General features: G+C 42.5%; 2 protein-coding genes across 4 annotated transcripts in view; one reads left to right on the forward strand and one right to left on the reverse strand.

Annotated features, from left to right (window-relative positions):
• The window catches only part of SEPTIN10 (septin 10), a 52919-nt gene extending 40964 nt beyond the window's left edge, over window positions 1-11955 (reverse strand). Inside the window, exon 1 of one of the 2 annotated variants that reach the window (XM_077134960.1) lies at window positions 11858-11955. The gene's annotated coding sequence lies outside the window, so the exon portion shown is untranslated. Of the gene's footprint in view, window positions 1-9927; window positions 10025-11857 lie in introns of those variants that run through there. The other variant, XM_077134959.1, reaches the window with a different exon arrangement.
• On the forward strand, window positions 11137-15804 carry SOWAHC (sosondowah ankyrin repeat domain family member C). 2 transcript variants are annotated; one of them, XM_077134955.1, is made up of 2 exons: window positions 11137-13142; window positions 14811-15804. In XM_077134955.1, exons 1-2 carry the CDS (start codon window positions 11383-11385, stop codon window positions 14812-14814), a joined length of 1764 nt encoding a protein of 587 aa, XP_076991070.1. In that variant the 5' UTR covers window positions 11137-11382; the 3' UTR covers window positions 14815-15804. The 2 variants fall into 2 exon arrangements, with proteins under 2 accessions (XP_076991070.1, XP_076991069.1); XM_077134954.1 differs by having other exon boundaries at window positions 11137-15804.
• Window positions 15805-17222: the final 1418 nt, after the last annotated feature.

Here is a 17222-nt window from a genome sequence, read left to right on the forward strand (position 1 = left end):
TGAAAGGATGTATGTACCCTAGAAAAGCCATGTTTTAATCCTAACCCCGTAAATGCAGCTGTTTCTTCTAATCCCCATTCAGTATTGGTATGTTTGAGACTTTGTAATTAGATCACCTCCCTGGAGATATGACCCAATCAAGAGCAGTTTTTAAACTGGATTAGGTGGAGACATGTCTCCACCCATTCGGGTGGGTCTTGATTAGTTTATGGGAATCCTATAAAAGAGGAAACATTTTGGAGAAAGCTGGAGATTCAGAGAGAGCAGAGAATGCTGCAGCACCATGAAGCAGAAAGTCCACCAGCCAGCAACCTTGGGAGATGAAGGAAAACACCTCCCGGGGAGCTTCATGAAACAGGAAACAAGGAGAGAAACCTAGCAGATGACACCGTGTTTGCCACGTGCCCTTCCAATCAAGAGAGAAACCCTGAACTTCATCGGCCTTCTTGAACCAAGGTATCTTTTCCTAGATGCCTTAGATTGGACATTTTTATAGACTTGTTTTAATCGGGACATTTTCTTGGCCTTAGAACTGTAAACTAGCAACTTATTAAATGCCCCTTTTAAAAGCCATTCCATTTCTGGTATACTGCATTCTGGCAGCTAGCAAACTAGAATAAATTTTACTTTATTTAAAAGGTTAATTCATAAAGACAACATTTATAAGATTTTCTAAAAGATAAATAATTACATAGGGAAGCACTAACTAACAAAAACTTATTAGAACATTTGAAGATGAACTAAATGATACAGATAATATATGTGCAATTATTTATAAGTAACAACAAAAAAGAAAACATGTAGTTTAACATACAAATGCAAAACAAGATTTAAATACTTTCTCCAATTTTCAAATTATAATGCACTATTAGGTTCTTTGGACCCTCAGGGATATGTGAAAGCTGTAAATTATAATTATTTTCTATAGAACAGAATCTCTGTTACTACAGGACAAGTAATCTATCTTCTCCCAAAACAGAGAACCCCTAGAAATGATCTCAATAACCCATGTCACAATGGAGAAGAATTAACATGACATCAGTATAAATGTATGGCTTAAGAAGCCTGTTAGAATTAATTGCTTATGGTAGCAACAGATGGCAAACGTCTGAAGCACTAAATAACTATAAAAGCTATGTGTGAGGGTTGGGGCAAGGAGATACAATGACAGCATGAACAAAACAAGAGCCATTTTGTTCAACAAAATTTGAGAAAGTTGACCTCTATCCAAAAAATGAAGATACCAGTATGCCCCTAGGACTGGGTGAATAAGTGTGAAAATGTAAGTAAAGCACTTGCCATCGTGTCTGCACTTAGCATCTAAGAGCACTGCATTACAGCAAAGGACAACTTTATATTTAAAGCAGCAAAGGACAAATCTATATAAAATATATTCTGAATACTTTAAAATTTGTGAAGGTTTTTAGAGATTACCGTACCATTAGCAAAATAAGAATAAACCCAAGGATGTTTAAAACACTGGCTAAAATTGGGTGGTGCGATGGTGGTGCAGTGGCAGAATTCTCACCTGCCATGCTGGAGACCCGGGTTTAACCCAGTATCTACCACGTAAAAAAAAACATAGTGGCTAAAATTTCCTTTAATTACTTAAAATATACACTAAAGAAAAATGTAAAGCTATTTTACCATGATTGGTAAATACAATTAAAAGGCTTCTGGTATTATTTTAAGGTTGAGTATATAGACAGAGCCTTATATAATAAATCCTGTTCCTACCTGAAATACTCAGCAAACTCTTATCTGCTAACTCATGCCTTTCTCTACCTTTAATACTTAGCTCATTATTAAGTTTTTGCAAAAAAAAAAAAAAAAAAAAAAGACTCTTCTCTTTACCCATTTAAAGGGTAGTACTAATCATAGTCTCCCAAAAGTATTGTATTCCAAGAGTTCATTTTAATAGGCTCCTTGGATTCAGAATGTATTCTACACAGAAGAATTAACAGAGCCAAAGTCCCAAGTTGGTTCAGAAATGCCTTATTTAACCCATTAACGTACAGCATTTTTACAGTTTTAGACTAATTTTTCAGATCTAGTAGCAGAATAAGAACAAGCACACTTGTGGCCCTATCCCCAGAAAGGCTTTGCCCTGAATCTGTAGATCATAAAGGTAAAGTAGCCGTATAGCTGTAGACAGGCAGTTATCCTCATCTACAATTTGGTATTAAGCCTCTTAATCTACAGGAAAGTGACTTAGGACTTCAGAAATAAAGATATTGAATTTTTCCCCACCTCTAGTACAATTTTCCGCAATTTCCCACTTATACAACCACTCCTCAGAAGAAACTCTTGTAAAAGGACGGATATGCCAGGGAAAGTCAGGCAGTGGGTCAGTTACCTCACACCTAGATCTGGGAGATCTGATTTAGGGTGGTGTTAAGGCAGCATAGGAAAGGCTGCCAAAGGGAGGTGGGAAAATACAAAATGCAAACTTTGCCTGTTTCAAGGTTCATCTTAGGAATACGATTTCTCAACCTGCTTTTCATTATTGCCCCCCCCTTCCCCTCCCCTGGAGAAAAAATTAACCCATTTAATTGACTTAAGGTAACTTTAAATTCTCCTGAGTGAAAGAAATTCAGTACTAGTGAATAAAATTCTGTGAGGATGGGTTGAGCTTCAGAGGGTCACAAACCATTGTAATACATAAGATTTCTTTCATCCCTCAAGAATAAATTTTTGTCCCTTAGTGGATTTTTTTTTTTGCATGGGCAGGCACCGGGAATCGAACCCATGTCTCCAGCATGGCAGGCAAAAACTCTGTCTGTTGAGCCACCATAGCCCACCCAGTGGATAATTGTGCTCCCACTAAGAATATATGGCCTTGTATTTTTTAACTTTAAGACTAGCAAACAAAAAGTCACATGTTCTGGAATTAATCATGATGTAAATGAACTTTTGAGTTTCATCATATCTAAAATGCTTTAGTTAAATCTTCAAAGAAAAGTCTGTGAAGTTTTTGAGAAACAAAAACAAAACAGTGAATTTTAAATAAGCGTAACTACATAGTACAAAATTTCAAGACATGAAGACTATTTAAGACAAAACATGCATATTTACTAAAAAATGTAAGTGCAACATCATACTTTTGAAATCATATTTGTTTTAAAAGTATTTAAAATGAAAGTTTTTAATCTTTTAGTTATGACTATGAGAAATTTGATTCCTATTTTCATGATTTTCAAATGAGTAGTCAATACAAAATCTACAAATTTTAAAACTAAAGCATCATCTAAATCAAATGAATTTTAAAACTAAAGCATCATCTAAATCAAACTTCCAGATATAATCAAAAGAAAGTATAAAAATTAAAATTCATAGTGAAAAACCTTTGAAAATCATGTCTGTTAGGACTATGCAAAATCATAAACAGAGAAAATCAGGTTTAATACAGTTTAGAATGAAGTGTCAATTCATACTCTTGAAGAGAATAAATCTATACTGCGTAGTAGAATATAAAAATAAAAGAGGTAGTAGGGACAACAAAGCAATAGGCCGTGCCCTCAATCTTGGAGTTTGTTCATATGAAACTTATCTCCACAAAGGACAGGCTAAGCCTACTTAAAATTAGGCCTAAGACTCACCCCCAGAGAGCCTCTTTAGTTGCTCAGGTGTGGCCTCTCTCTCTCTCTCAGCCAACATGACAAGCAAACCCACTGCACTCCCCCTCTCTACATGAGACATGACTCCCAGGGGTAAAAACCTTCCTGGCAATGTGGGACAGAAATCCTGGAATGAGCTGGGACTCAGCATCAAGGAACTGAGAAAACCTTCTTGACCAAAAGGGGGAAGAGAAAAATGAGACAAAATAAGTGTCAATGCTGAGAGATTTCAAACAAAGTCAAGAGGTTAACCCAGAAGTTATTCTTATATATCATAGAGATATCACCTTTTTTAGTTAAGGTGTATTGGAGAGGCTGGAGGGAAGCACCTGAAAATGCAGAGCTGTGTTCCAGTAGCCATGTTTCTTGAAGATGACTGTATGATGATACAACTTTCACAATGTGACTGTGTGATTATAAAAACCTTGTGTCTGATGCTCCTTTAATCTACGGTATGGACAGATGAGTAAAACAAATGGATTAAAAATAAATAATAGGGGGAACAAATATTAAAATAAACTTAGTAGATTGAAATGCTAGTGGTCAATGGAAGGGAGTGGTAAGGGGTATAGACAAAAATAGGGGAAACAAAGGCTAAAACATATTAGGTAGATGGAAATACGAGCAGTCAATGAAAGGGAGGTGTAAGGGGTATGGTATGTATGAGTGCTTTTCTTTTTTCTTTTTATTTCTTTTTCTCAACTGATACAAATGTTCTAAGAAATGATCATGGTGATGAATATACAACTACGTGATGATACTGAGAGTTATTGAATATATACCAGGAATGGAATGATCATATGCTAAGAATGTTCATATTTGTTTGCTATGTTTAAAAAAATTTTTTTTAATTAAAAAAAAATATATGAGAGGATCCTTCTCTTCTCCCACACCAGCAACATAAACCAATACTTATACACATACATAAATGAAATAGATTAAAATAGTTACAGTCTTGAACTCTGATAGGATGAAAATAAGTTTGGGAATCCTGGAAAGGTATGACGCTATCAGCGTAGACCCTGGGAGGAAGATGGCGCTTCATTAGAACATAAACATACACTACAAATAGCTCCTGGCTACCTATGAGAGCTTACCGTCTATCCATACAGGTTGCTCTTCCTGAGGACAGAGCATTTAATTGAGAGAAAAAAATGCAAGCTTCATTAAAAGTTAATTTCTATAAAATGTCACATAACAATACAAAACATAAATTAGGAGGTATTGCAAGGCACGATATGATTAAGCACCAAACAAAAAAAAATAACAGACTGCAGTGCATTGGGATTCTGTGGGAAAGCTCAGAGTAGGTGTGACAGGAGTTGGGTGCTTCGTTATTCAGCAATGATTACAGCATCTGGATCAGGGAGAAAGAAGTTTGCCTCTTTAGATAGAGAGATGGGAATACAAAAAACATTAAGGTGGTAATTAATTCCAACACATGAAAGGAAAGAATTCAGAATCACTGTTTTAGGAAAGAAAATAAAATAAATGAGAGAGACCTCTAAGACACAAAAACTATCCTTGCTGAAGGATAACTGGAAAGGAAAGAGAAAGAGCTCAGATGCAGCACAGCTAAAATAAGACAAGACAAATGTGGATAGGAATTGAAAAGATTTAGACATTAAAAGAAAATCTGAAGTGGAAAAGTATGGGTGTGTTTCTCAGGAGACAAGAAAAAGTAGTCGGTGGATTGTACTCAACATTATTTCAAGATCTATCGCAGTCAGCATTTAATAATTATATAGTAAACACCTTCTGAATCATAAAATTAATGTAATTACTAATAAGGAAGGGACATTTTAGAGCTAATGGAGGAGATAAAACGTTATGGCAGATCTCACCATTACTAGCTGTGAATCCTTGAGCAAGATACCAAACCTTCCTCTGTTGTAATTTCCTCTTTTTTATTATTATTATTTTGTGTGTGTGTAATTTCCTCTTACATAAAAAAAAGATTGAAAATCTGTTGAGTATCAAGTGAGATTTACCACAAGCACTTTTTTAAAAAATAAAGGGACCAATGACAATGAAAAAGATATCAAAATTTGTGGAACACAGCTAAAGCAGTGCAGAGAGGGCAAGTCAGAGTACTAAATGCATACAGTAGAAAGGAGGAGGGGTATCAAATCAATAATTTAAGTGCTCATCTCAAGAACGAAGTAAAAGAAGAGCAAACGGAAGAAAACTGTAAAGATAAAACTAGATATTATTAACTAAAAACAGAAAAAAAAGAGAAAAGCCAATTAAACAAAAAGTTAGTTCTTCAAAAAGATCAGTAACATAGGCAAACCTCTAGCAAGATCGACAAAGAAAAGAAAAAAAGACACAAATGACCACTATCAGGAACAAAATAGGGGATATAACTACAGACCCTGAAGACTTCAGAAAATTAAGGAATAGTGTGAACAACTCCAAAATATAAATGTGATGCATGAGTTCCTCAAAAACACATATGACCACAACTCACTCAATGTGAATTATTATGAATAGTCAAATTAAGGAAATTGAATTTGTATTTTTAAAACTCCCAAAAAAAAGAAGTCTCCAGGTCCAGATAGTTTCACTGGAGAATTCTATCAAACATTTAAAGTAGAATTGCAAATTCTACACAATCTCTTCCAGAAAATGGAAAATGAGAAACACTTCCCAATTTATTTCATGAAGCCAGTACTATCACCCTGCTACCAAATCAAAAATGGTACAAAAAGAACTACGGCCCAATATTCTAAGGAATACAGACACAAAATCCTTATCAAATACTAGCAGAAAGAACTCAGCAATACATAAAAAGAATTATACACCATAATCAAGTGGTTTTTTTTTTTTTAAGGGACGAAAGACTGGTTCAAAATTCAAAAAACAAATCAATGTAGTCTACCACGTCAACAGGCTAAAGAGGAAAAATCACATTATCATACCTAAGAAAGCAAAAAAGCATTTAGCAAAATTCAATACCTGTTAATGGCCAAACCTCTCAGAAAGACAGGAATAGAGTAGAATCTCCTCAACTTGATAAAGAGCATCTACAGAAAACTTACAGTTAATATCATGCTTAAAGCGGAAAGACTGAAAGTGCTCTCCTTATGATCAGAAACAAGGCAAGGATATCTGCTCTCACTCCTCTTACTCTACACAGGACTGGTCGTTCTCGCCAGCGCGATAAGGAAAGAAAATGCATACAGATCAGAAAGGAAGAAATAAACTTTATATTATTTGCTTATTTTATTTATTTGTAACGAATCTTATTTGAAAACAGTATGATTGTTTACTGAAAAAAATCTCAAGTAATTTACCAACAAATCTCTCAAACTGGTAAGTGAGCCCACCAAAGTTGTGCAATATAATATCAACACACAAAAACCAACATATATTAACAATGAACATGTGGGAATTGAAACTAAAAACACAATAGCATTTACAATTTTCCAATGAAAACAAAACATTCAGGTATAAATCTAACAAACCACGTACATGAACTATATCCTGAAAATTACAAAATGCTGATGAAAACAATCAAAGAGGACTTGAAGAAATCAGAAGACATGTGGCGCAGAAGGGTCAACATAGTAAAAATACCAATTCTCCTGAAATTGAAGGTTTAATGTAATTTCTATCAAAATCATAGCAAGATTTTTTTTAGGTAGATATAGACAAGGTTACTCTAAAATTTATAAGGAAAAACATAGGAACTAGCATAGCTAAACCATTTTTGGAAAAAAAAAAAGAATAAAGTGAAAGAAATAGCCTATCCTACAAGGTAAATACACAGTGGTACTGACAGAGAGACAGACACATGGAACAGAACAGAGAAACCAGATCTAAACCGCCACAGATACGCCCAATGGATTTTTTATGAAAATGAAGAAACAATTCAAGGAAGACAGATAACTTTTTCAACAAATGGGGCTAGAGCCTTTGGCCATCCAGAGACAAAAAAACAAACCTCAGCTCAAGTCTCACACCTTATAGAAAAATAACTCAAAATGGAACCCAGACTTAGGAAAAAAATAACTCAAAATATAACACAGCAGTTCGGTTCCAGTGCCTGCCCAAGCAAAAAAAAAAAAAAAGTAACACAGACTTAGGGAAAAAAAATAAAAGAAAATCTGTGGGATCTAGGGTTAGGTAAAGATCTTAGACTTGACACCAACAGGATGATCCATAAATGTGAAAACTGATAAAACGGACTTCATCAAAACTTAAAAGATGAAAAGGCAAACTACAGATTAGGAAAAATATCTGAATATCTGCCAAAGGACTAGTACCTAGAATATACAAAGAACTCTAAACTCAACAATAAATAAAAAACAATCCAACTAGGAAATAGGCAAAAGACATGAACAGATATTTCACCAATGGGCTATGAAGATGGCAAACAGGAACATAAAAATATGTTTAACATCATTAACAATTAGGGAAATGCAAATTTAAAATGAGATATCACTGCATACCTATCAGAAGGGCTACAATTACAAACAGCAGCACCACCACCAAAGTTAGCAGGGACACCAAGAAACTGGAGCATTCATACATCACTGGTAGGAATACAAAATGGTCCAGCCATTCTGGAAAATACTTTAGCAGTTTCTCATAAAACTAAACACGCAACAACCATACAACCCAGCAACTGCATTCCTGAGCATTTATTCTGAAGAAATGAAGATGTTTGTTCACCCAAAAGCCTGTACATGAATGCTTATAGCAGCATTACTTATAGTATGCAAAAACCAGAAACAACCAGATATCCTTCAAACAAACGTGGTACATACCCACATATAGAGTATTACCTAACAATTAAAAGCAACAAACTTCCAGTACACACAACAACCTGGATAAAACTGCAGAGAATTATGCTGAGTGAGAAAAGTCAACTCCAACAAGCTACGTATTTACTTTATGAATTCAGAATACAACGTTTTTGAAATGAAGAAAATTACAGAAATGGAGAACAAATTAGTGGTTGTCAGGGTTAAGGAGGAGGTGGGGGCAGGAGAGAAGGGAGTATGGCTATAAAAGGGCAACTTGAGGATCCTCCCAGGGATGGACACGTTCTCTATCTTCACTGCATCAATTCCATACCCTGGTTGTATTTCTGTACAATAGTTGTGCAAGATGTTGCCATAGAGAGAAACCGGATAAAGGGTCCAGGGGATCTCTTTGCACTGTTTCTTACAACTGCAAGAGACTCTACAAAAATTGCCTCAAAACAAAAATGTATAAAAACAGATAAAAGTAGCCTCAAAACAAATGAAGCACAAGAAATCCAAAAGTGGATGAATGAAGTGCCCTCGTCTGTCCCCGTTGATTTTAGACTGAAGATAACTCCATGAATCAAAGTGTTGGTAAGACACACCTTCCTCATCAGTACTCCTCAGTAGTTCAGGGTACTCTCCCCCACCCCTGCACACAAACAGTAACTGGAACAAGGGAAGCCAGACAGAAAAATCGAGACTTCTCTGAATGCCCGATACATGCCTCTAAAACACGTAGGTTCCTGAATCAGGGGAGGAAAATCCTTTGCCCAGGCTGCACAAAACAATCAAGCCATCCACCCTCGTATGGATCACCTGGCCTCTCGGTCTGTTCCTACAATCTAAAGTTTTTATTTAAGTGATTGCTTAGATCAGCAGTTCTCAAACTTTCTGGTCTCGGCCCCCAAAGAGCTTTTGTTCATAGTATCAGATATTTAAACTGAGAAAATAAACCCAAAAACACACAGGGGCAGTTCAATTACCCCTCGGCAAGGTGACATTACCACACAGCACGCAGCTTCTGGACAGTCCTAAGACAACAAGAGTGAAAAAGGCAAATAACTCCCTGGTATTATTATGAAGAGTTGTCACGACACGTCGAGAACCGCTAGTTAACCACCAAATGAGATAAATGTATAGGAAAGTGATTTGAAAGGTGTGGAACACCAGACAAATGAATCGATGTATTTTATTAACGCACAAGGGTGCCAAGGCAAAAAAAAAAAATATATATATATATATATAGTCTCCCTAAGGACAACTTCGACAACGAACAGTGAGGCAAAAAGGGGAGCTTCTGGATGGCCAAGAAAGCTGGACTTCAACCAGAGAGTGAAAAGTCACGGAAATGGACACAACCATAAAAGATGACTACAATCGTATTAAATCTGCGCTGAGTGTTCAAAACCGTTATAAAAGTGATGGATACACAATCACTGCTTTAAATTCAAATTTTTGCAAAGATGGGGAAACGGCGCCAAAAGAAAAAAAAAATCCCCAAACTTGCAGCCTCCAGCCTCCTCCCCGCCGCGCTCCCCAGGCTGGGACGGACCCACCCTTAACGCCCCGTACTGTGGCCCAGGGCGGCGGGGAGACCAGGCACCGCCGCGACGGGGACCGCACCGCCTGGAGGGGACCGCGCCCGGCCCACGCCTCCCTTCCCGCGGCAGCAGAACAACGATTCTTCTTCCCGGCTCGGTGGCGAGGCTCCCCCGTCCCGCCGCGGAAGTCCCGAGGCGGTCCCGACCGAGGCGGGCGGGGACCCGGAGGGAATGGGGGCCCGGGAGGGGGTGCGATCACCATCCCCGCGCCGACGAGGGGAGTCGGCGGAGGAAGAGTGCAGCAGGCGGGCGGCGGTTTCCCGAGCTCCCAGGCTGCCCCGGGCAGCGCGGAGCAGGAAAGGGGTCCGCGGGGTTGGGGCCCCTGGGGGCGGAGACGGCGCCGGGCGGCGGCGCCCACGCGGCGGAGAGGGAGCGGGTTTGGGAAGAGGAGTGCGTGCAGAGGCTCGGCCCGGACTCACCAGGTGCCGCGACACCTCGGAGGAAGCCATGGTCCCGAGCGGCAGCAGCGCGAAGGGCGGGACGCGGGGCTAGAGGAAGCCGCGGTCTCAGCCCCGGCGCCCCCCGAGAGGCGCGGCCCGGGCGGGTGAGGAGGGGCCGGGAAGGAGGGCGGGGAAGGGGCGGGACGGGAGCGCGCGGGGGTAACTCGCGGCGCGGGGACGCGCGCGGGCCGCTGCCGAGGAGCGGCGGGTGGGGCCATGGCGGCCCAGGAGGGGGCGCCCGAGAGGCCGTGGAGCTTAGATTCGAACCCCTGACTGGGAGACAGGCGGGGGGACAGCGGGGTCCGGGCCCTCTCGGGGTACGGGAAGAGGGTAGGGTCAAGCCTAGTGGCCCCGGTGGCAAAGGGGCGCGAAGCCAGGAGGAGAAAGGCTCGCGCAGGATGGTGTCGCAAGTAAAGGGACACAGGGGCCCCCCCTATGTCTTCTAGAGAGTAAAAGTTAAGTCCACCGAAAAAAAAAAAGTCCACCGGGAAAGTGACTGGAAGAGACAAGATAAAGAATGCACCAGAGAAGAGAGGCGGACCCTTCCTCCCGCGCGGCCCGAAGGAGCGCAGAGATTGCAGGCCCGCGGCGGGGACCGGAAGTGGGGCGGGGCCTGGGCGGGGCCTGCGCGACGCGGGCTGTGGGGCGGCGGGCCGGGGCGGGGCCTGTGCGACGCGGGCAGTGGGGCGGCGGGGCCGGGGGCGTGTCCGCCTGGGCTGCCCAGGGCGGCTGCCCAGCGAGGTGGTGGCCGCATCCTCCCGTCGCGGGCGTCGAGGCGAGGAGCGCGGTGAGGCCCGTGGAGGGCGAGCCTGGAAAGAGCCGCCACCGTCTTCCACCGTCCGCAGGAGCTGAGCATCTCCGCGCGGGGCCGCCGCCGCCCCCTGCCCACACCGGGGTCGCGGGGTGCCCGGCGCCCGCGATGGGACCAGGCTGAGCCTCTCGCCCACCCGCCCGAGAAGGAGGACCCAGGATGGAGCGGATGGCGGAGCTCAGCCAGGAGGCGGTGCTGCGCTTCCTCGCCGAGCGCGGCGGCCAGGTCCGAAACGCCGAGCTGGTGGAGCACTTCCGAGGCGCCCTGGGCGGCGAGCCCGAGGAGCGGGCCCGCGCCCGCGAGTGCTTCAAGCAGCTGGTCAATGCCGTGGCCACGGTCCGCGCCGACCCCGCCAGCGGCGCGAAATACGTGCACCTCAAGAAGAAGTTCCGCGCGGGACTCCCGCCGTCCGAAGCGGCCCCTGCCCCCGCCGCCGGCCCGGAGGGGCCTCCCGCCCCCGAAGCGGCCGGCCGCGCCTCTCTACCTCCGCCGCCGCCCCCAGTCGACTGCGTCGCGGTCCTTCCCGCGCCTCCACGGGACCTGCCCCGCATCTCGGTGACCGCCGAGCCGGAGCCTTGCGGCGGCGACCCAGGAACCCCCGAGGACGGGGCCCAGCCCGGGGAGAGCGACTCACTCCCGGCGGTGGCGCCCGAGTGCCCCGAGACCTCCCCGGAGAAGGGCCGCGAGTCCGGCGAGAGGGAACCCCCCGCCGCGTCGGTGGGGCCTCCGGGCTCAACGGGCGACAACTGGAGCGAGCCACCCAGACCCCCGCAGGTGCCTCCCTTGGGCGTCGGGGCCCGCAGGAAGAACTCGCGCGGCAGAGTGCAGCCCCTGCCCCGGGGACCGCCCACGGGGCCCAGCGAGGAGCTGCTGGAGCCCTCGCCCCTCGGCTCCGAGGAGGCGGATGGGGGCAGCTCCCCTGGCGGAGCCACCACCCCGAGATCTACCCGCAAGAACCTCCGGGACCTTGTGATGGGCAGCTCCCCGCAACTTAGAAGGAGCTTCTTCCCTGGGGGCGGCAGTCCCGGGAGTTCCTCCGGCGGGGGACGCGGCAAAGGCGGAGGGGACTCGGACAGCGCTTCCCTGGCATCGTCGTCGGCGGAGGAGGAGAGCGGCGGCGGCGGGGGCTCAGTGACGCTGGACCCTCTGGAGCATGCCTGGATGCTCCTGTCCTCAGAAGGCAAGTGGGACAACCTGGAAGGGTTGCTCACCTGCGAGCCCAGCCTGCTGACCAAACGAGACTTCATCACCGGCTTCACTTGCCTGCACTGGGCCGCCAAGCTCGGGCGGCAGGAGCTCCTGGCCATGCTGGTCAGCTTCGCCAACAAGCACCAGCTGCCCGTGAACATCAACTCCAGGTCCAGCGGGGGTTACACCCCTCTGCATCTGGCGGCCATGCACGGGCACGTGGAGGTGATGAAGTTGTTGGTGGGGGCGTACGACGCAGATGTGGACATCAGGGACTACAGTGGGAGAAAGGCCTCTCACTACCTGAGCCACAGCACGGCCGAGGAGATCAAGAACCTGGTGGGAGCCTTTGACGAGGAGGGAGGAGAGAGCGCTGCGGGCGGTGGGGGTGGTCGCTGGAGCCTCTCAAGGATGCTCCCCTCGAATCTCATCTCCTACAAAGCACTCTCGCACGTCCTGGAGGACGGCGCGGATCATCACCACCATCACTACTTGGCCGAGGGATGGGCTGGAGGCAAAGCAAAGGATCCAGGTCACAAAGCCACAGGCAGCTCTAGTGGGCGAATAAAACCCAGACTCAACAAAATCCGCTTCCGAACTCAGATCATCCACACCACACCCTCTTTCAAAGACCCGGAGCGGCCACTGGAGGAGGAGGCGGGGGAAGAGCTCTCGCTTAAAGGCCACTCGACCTCCTCATTCAAATTGAGACCGAAGTCCAACGTATTTGGGTAAAAATAATTTCTTTCAGAAGTTCCTACGTTGGTTTGCTATCAGAAATAGATCACTAAGCGTGGGCAAGGAAATGACACCAGGAAAGACTGAGGCAAGATTCTCTTTTCTGTCCTTGGGTGGTTGGAGTGGCTGGGAAGGAGTAAGAAGGGCAGCAGGTAGTGGGAAAGCCAAAGGGCTTTCTGTAGCAGCGCAGATTCCCTGCAAGCCAGCATTCTGGGGAGAGTGGATTTATTTTTAAGTGATTCATCAAACCTTGGACTGTGCCTCTTTTCCCTACTCCTTTCCTCTGCCTCGGTAGTCCCTGTTTCTAAAGACTACAAATGTTTCTTCCTTGGGCGGGCAGAATTGATGAGTGGGTGTTCTTTCTTTAATCATTACTGAATGTCATGCAAAGTAAGGACTACTGCATTTTTAACAATCTTTTTAGAAGCATTTATCGTTTCAAAAGAAACAAATTCAGATTATATAATAAACTGGTAGTATTTGTATGTGTGTACAAAACTACAAGCCTCCCTGGTTTTTTTTCCTTTAAAAAGCGTTTGCTTTTTAAAGTACCACTAAAGATCAGATCAGAGTTGAAATGCGAAAATACTAATTAGAGAATAATGGGAATCCTGTTTGCACCAGTTTCTATCTTAAGTAGCAGTTCAATTATTGTTTTAAGCAATTTCCGTTTTAATCACTGAGCTAAACAAAAGGGCAACATCATTTATGAGTTCATCTGTAGTGTGATTTCTACTTTAACAAGACTGATCTCGGTATTAAAGTACATTATTAATAATTACAGTTTTAAGAGCAGTGTTCTTGCCCTTCAGAACTGTTAAGTAAAATATTGCCTCTCATTCTGATTCTCATTAACTTATTTTGCTGTACTAAACATCTAAATTTGCCAGGGAGAGGAGGGTGGGTTATTCTGGGGTCCTAAACCATTGATTTTATTCGGTATGGCCCTCGGTGCTTAGAGATGAATTGCCAGTAGAAACTGTTTCTGGTTTAGATGATTAGCAAAAATTGGTTTGTTAGTGAGCCTATGCTTCTGTGAAGTAGTTATTAAACCAAATTAATGATTCTTGTGGTACACTTTAATTTACTAATAAAATACATTCATGGTCTCTATGCTTTGTAGCAATATTTTGCAAATGTTTAAAATGCTAAGACTTTTAAACTTCCAATACTTCCTTGAATCTATTAGAGACCTATAGTAAAGTTATTGAAAAGGTAGGTAATCAACCTTCCAACTTAAAGACAGCACTTTACAAAAGGAAAGAGATGAGACTGTATTTAAATGCTGCTGGTTGTTGTATCCCTTTGTATATAAATGAAAACTACTGCCCCTTAAAATTAAAGATTGTTAAAGTGTGGTTCTTAATTACATTTCATTCAAATGTGTTAGGATAAATGGCTTTTTAATTACCTTAACTTCCAAACGCATTAAATCTGTTTGTAACAGAATCAGAAACAGCTTATGCAGGGAACTGATTTTTCCATTAGCCATTTTGGTCTCATTTTTGCCCCATAGGCTGTACAGCCAACGGAGGAAAGCCTGCAGATTGGATGAACCATTAATTGTATAAATTGCATAGAGCTGCAGTATTTCGAGTTCTTAGATTTTTAATTTCCCATGTTGCTGAAATGTGTGACGAGTTTGTGGTCTCTTTCTATAGGTGATAATTGGATTTGTTTAAAGACAAATGAAAAAGATTCACATAAAATATATAAACTGCTGTACGTTTGTGTGCCTTTACTTTTAAGATTATGAAAATGGACCATGTACATTTGAGAAGCACTTTTATCCACACCTGTGAGTAAAAAACCAATCTAATTTTGTCTAAATTAAAATAGGTTACTTGAAGGTCATAAGTAGTCATTTGTTCTAAGTCAGTCATATACAAGTTATATGTATCCAGTGCAGAATAAGCTGTAAGTTCCCACTGAGGAATCTAAAAATTGCATTGACATATAAAGCTAAGGTAAACTATAAACAGTAGCCACTCAAAACCATCTGAATGTTCTATTGAAGAGTCAGTATTAATGTCTTACATGTGTATGTTAGCAACTCATTGCACAAAATCTATAATTTGCTAGATCTTTAGAAACTGAGTCAATTCTTTAACTTGCTTTTCACACTAAAGGCTTTAACTTTTCCATTAAAATATATATGTTTAAAAAAAAATCATTCCTGAAGGGAAGTACTTCACCCTTCCTTATTATCCTGCACTTGTGTGCATTTGCAGCTACTAAATTCTATATTCCTCTTATTTTTCAGTTTCCAAATTAAGAGATTATAAAAAAAGTGATTTGTGTAATTTGAATATCCAGAGTTCTGTCTACCATAAATGGGAATATATTTCAGATACGTAAATGTTTGTTGATATAAAACTAGTTAAAAAACTCAAGTATGTCCACGTGTTTCTTATAAACGCACTTGAAACTAGTGAATGTTTGACACGTTTCTCTTGACTTACGGCATATAAAATGCAGGTAGCTTATGTGACTTGAAAACTTGGTACTATTTTATTGTTATGCTTGAAAACTTGGGAGAACAGAATGTCTTGTCTCTTGTTTATTAAGTAAATGAAACTTGGGGAGTTTGAGAATGTAAAATTTGTAAAGTTAGTTTTGTCAAAATAAAAAGTGCCCACTAGAGTTTTTTCTGAATTGTCTGGATCCCTGTGGTCCTTTGTACTTTTCACTTGTGTTGTGATTTTTGGTTAACAGTTCACACGGTGCTCTTTGAACTTCCTGTTTATTTGATTATTTCACTAACTCCTAAAGTTACTGGCCCTGCATCCCTAATTTACAGATGAGGTAATGAAGCAGGGGTCGGGGTGTTCAGAGTCATGCAGTAAATGGCAGCAAAAGTTTATTCCATTAAAGTAAATATTGTGGGAATCTGCTTCAAACCAGCGTTCCTTCAGTGATGAATCATCAGTTTTCATAAACACTATTTGAGAGCTAGAAGATGACCCTGGGTCCAAACTTGTTTCTGTACATACAGTGTTCTCTAGATAGAGTAAATACCTCCAGTTATTTGCATTGCCATCTGCATTATCCTCCTGAAGAGTATCACTTTCATGTTACTATATTCTTTTCTCCTTAGTCTCTTTACATTTTTTTTATTTATTTATTTTTTTTACATGGGCAGGCACTGGGAATCGAACCCAGGTCCTCAAGCATGGCAGGCAAGCATTCTTACCTGCTGAGCCACCGTGGCCCGCCCATCCTTAGTCTCTTTAATGTCACTCTCAACTCAGGAAGTAACTTCTCCATTCTGTTAATAAACTGCCTGATTTTCCACTTTGATATAACAGCGAGGAATGTATGACGAGTGCTCTCTTCTTACATGTCTCTTATGTTGAAGGTAATCAAAAAGAGTTTTGGGTTTTTTATTAGAAAACAAAGGGAATATTTTTAACATTGTATCATATAATGGTTAAATTCAACAACACTTATCTAAGTGAATAAAGGTAGGTATTTTTCATACACCATGACTCCTAAATGCCGGCCAACCATTTCATCTGCAGCTCGGCCAAAAGAACAGCTGTCTATTTCATTTTCCTGCAGGTAAAATTGACTTTATTAGGATTTTATTTTGTGAGTGGTTAAGGGATTTTCAAGTGTTAGACTGTAGGAAAGTTTTACTTTGCAAGCTAACTCAAACACAAAACCTCTAGGAAGCTCTAACTGGCTTTAAATATTCTAAATGCTGCCATAGATACAAATGACTACTTATTCTGTGAAACCCCAAAGAGTTAAAGAGATGACATTTAGTATAGAGAACGTTCTAATAATCATGGTAAACATAGTGTAAAGTCTGCAAAAACTTCTGACAGAAGCTACAATTCAACTTTGAATCAAACCACCCAGAGTTAGGCCAGACCCCACAGGCTAAGGGCGATCCTCCATGAGAATGCCCTTCAGGGACCAACCACAAGTTCGGGGCCCAAGCCACCTGCACTTCTGGCCAATTGGCTGCAAATTCAGGGTCCCCACCACCCCCTCAGGTTGGATAGTTCACCGGAATGACTTGCAGAACTCACTGGAAGCACTGTACTTATATGATTATGGTTTAATTG

This window comes from Tamandua tetradactyla, chromosome 17 (genome assembly GCF_023851605.1).
Source record: "Tamandua tetradactyla isolate mTamTet1 chromosome 17, mTamTet1.pri, whole genome shotgun sequence".
In the NCBI taxonomy this organism is placed as follows: domain Eukaryota; kingdom Metazoa; phylum Chordata; class Mammalia; order Pilosa; family Myrmecophagidae; genus Tamandua; species Tamandua tetradactyla.

Bases quoted from the DNA above. Each gene is read 5' to 3' on its own strand.
- SOWAHC (XM_077134954.1), top strand. From the start codon at position 11,383: ATGGAGCGGATGGCGGAGCTCAGCCAGGAGGCGGTGCTGCGCTTCCTC.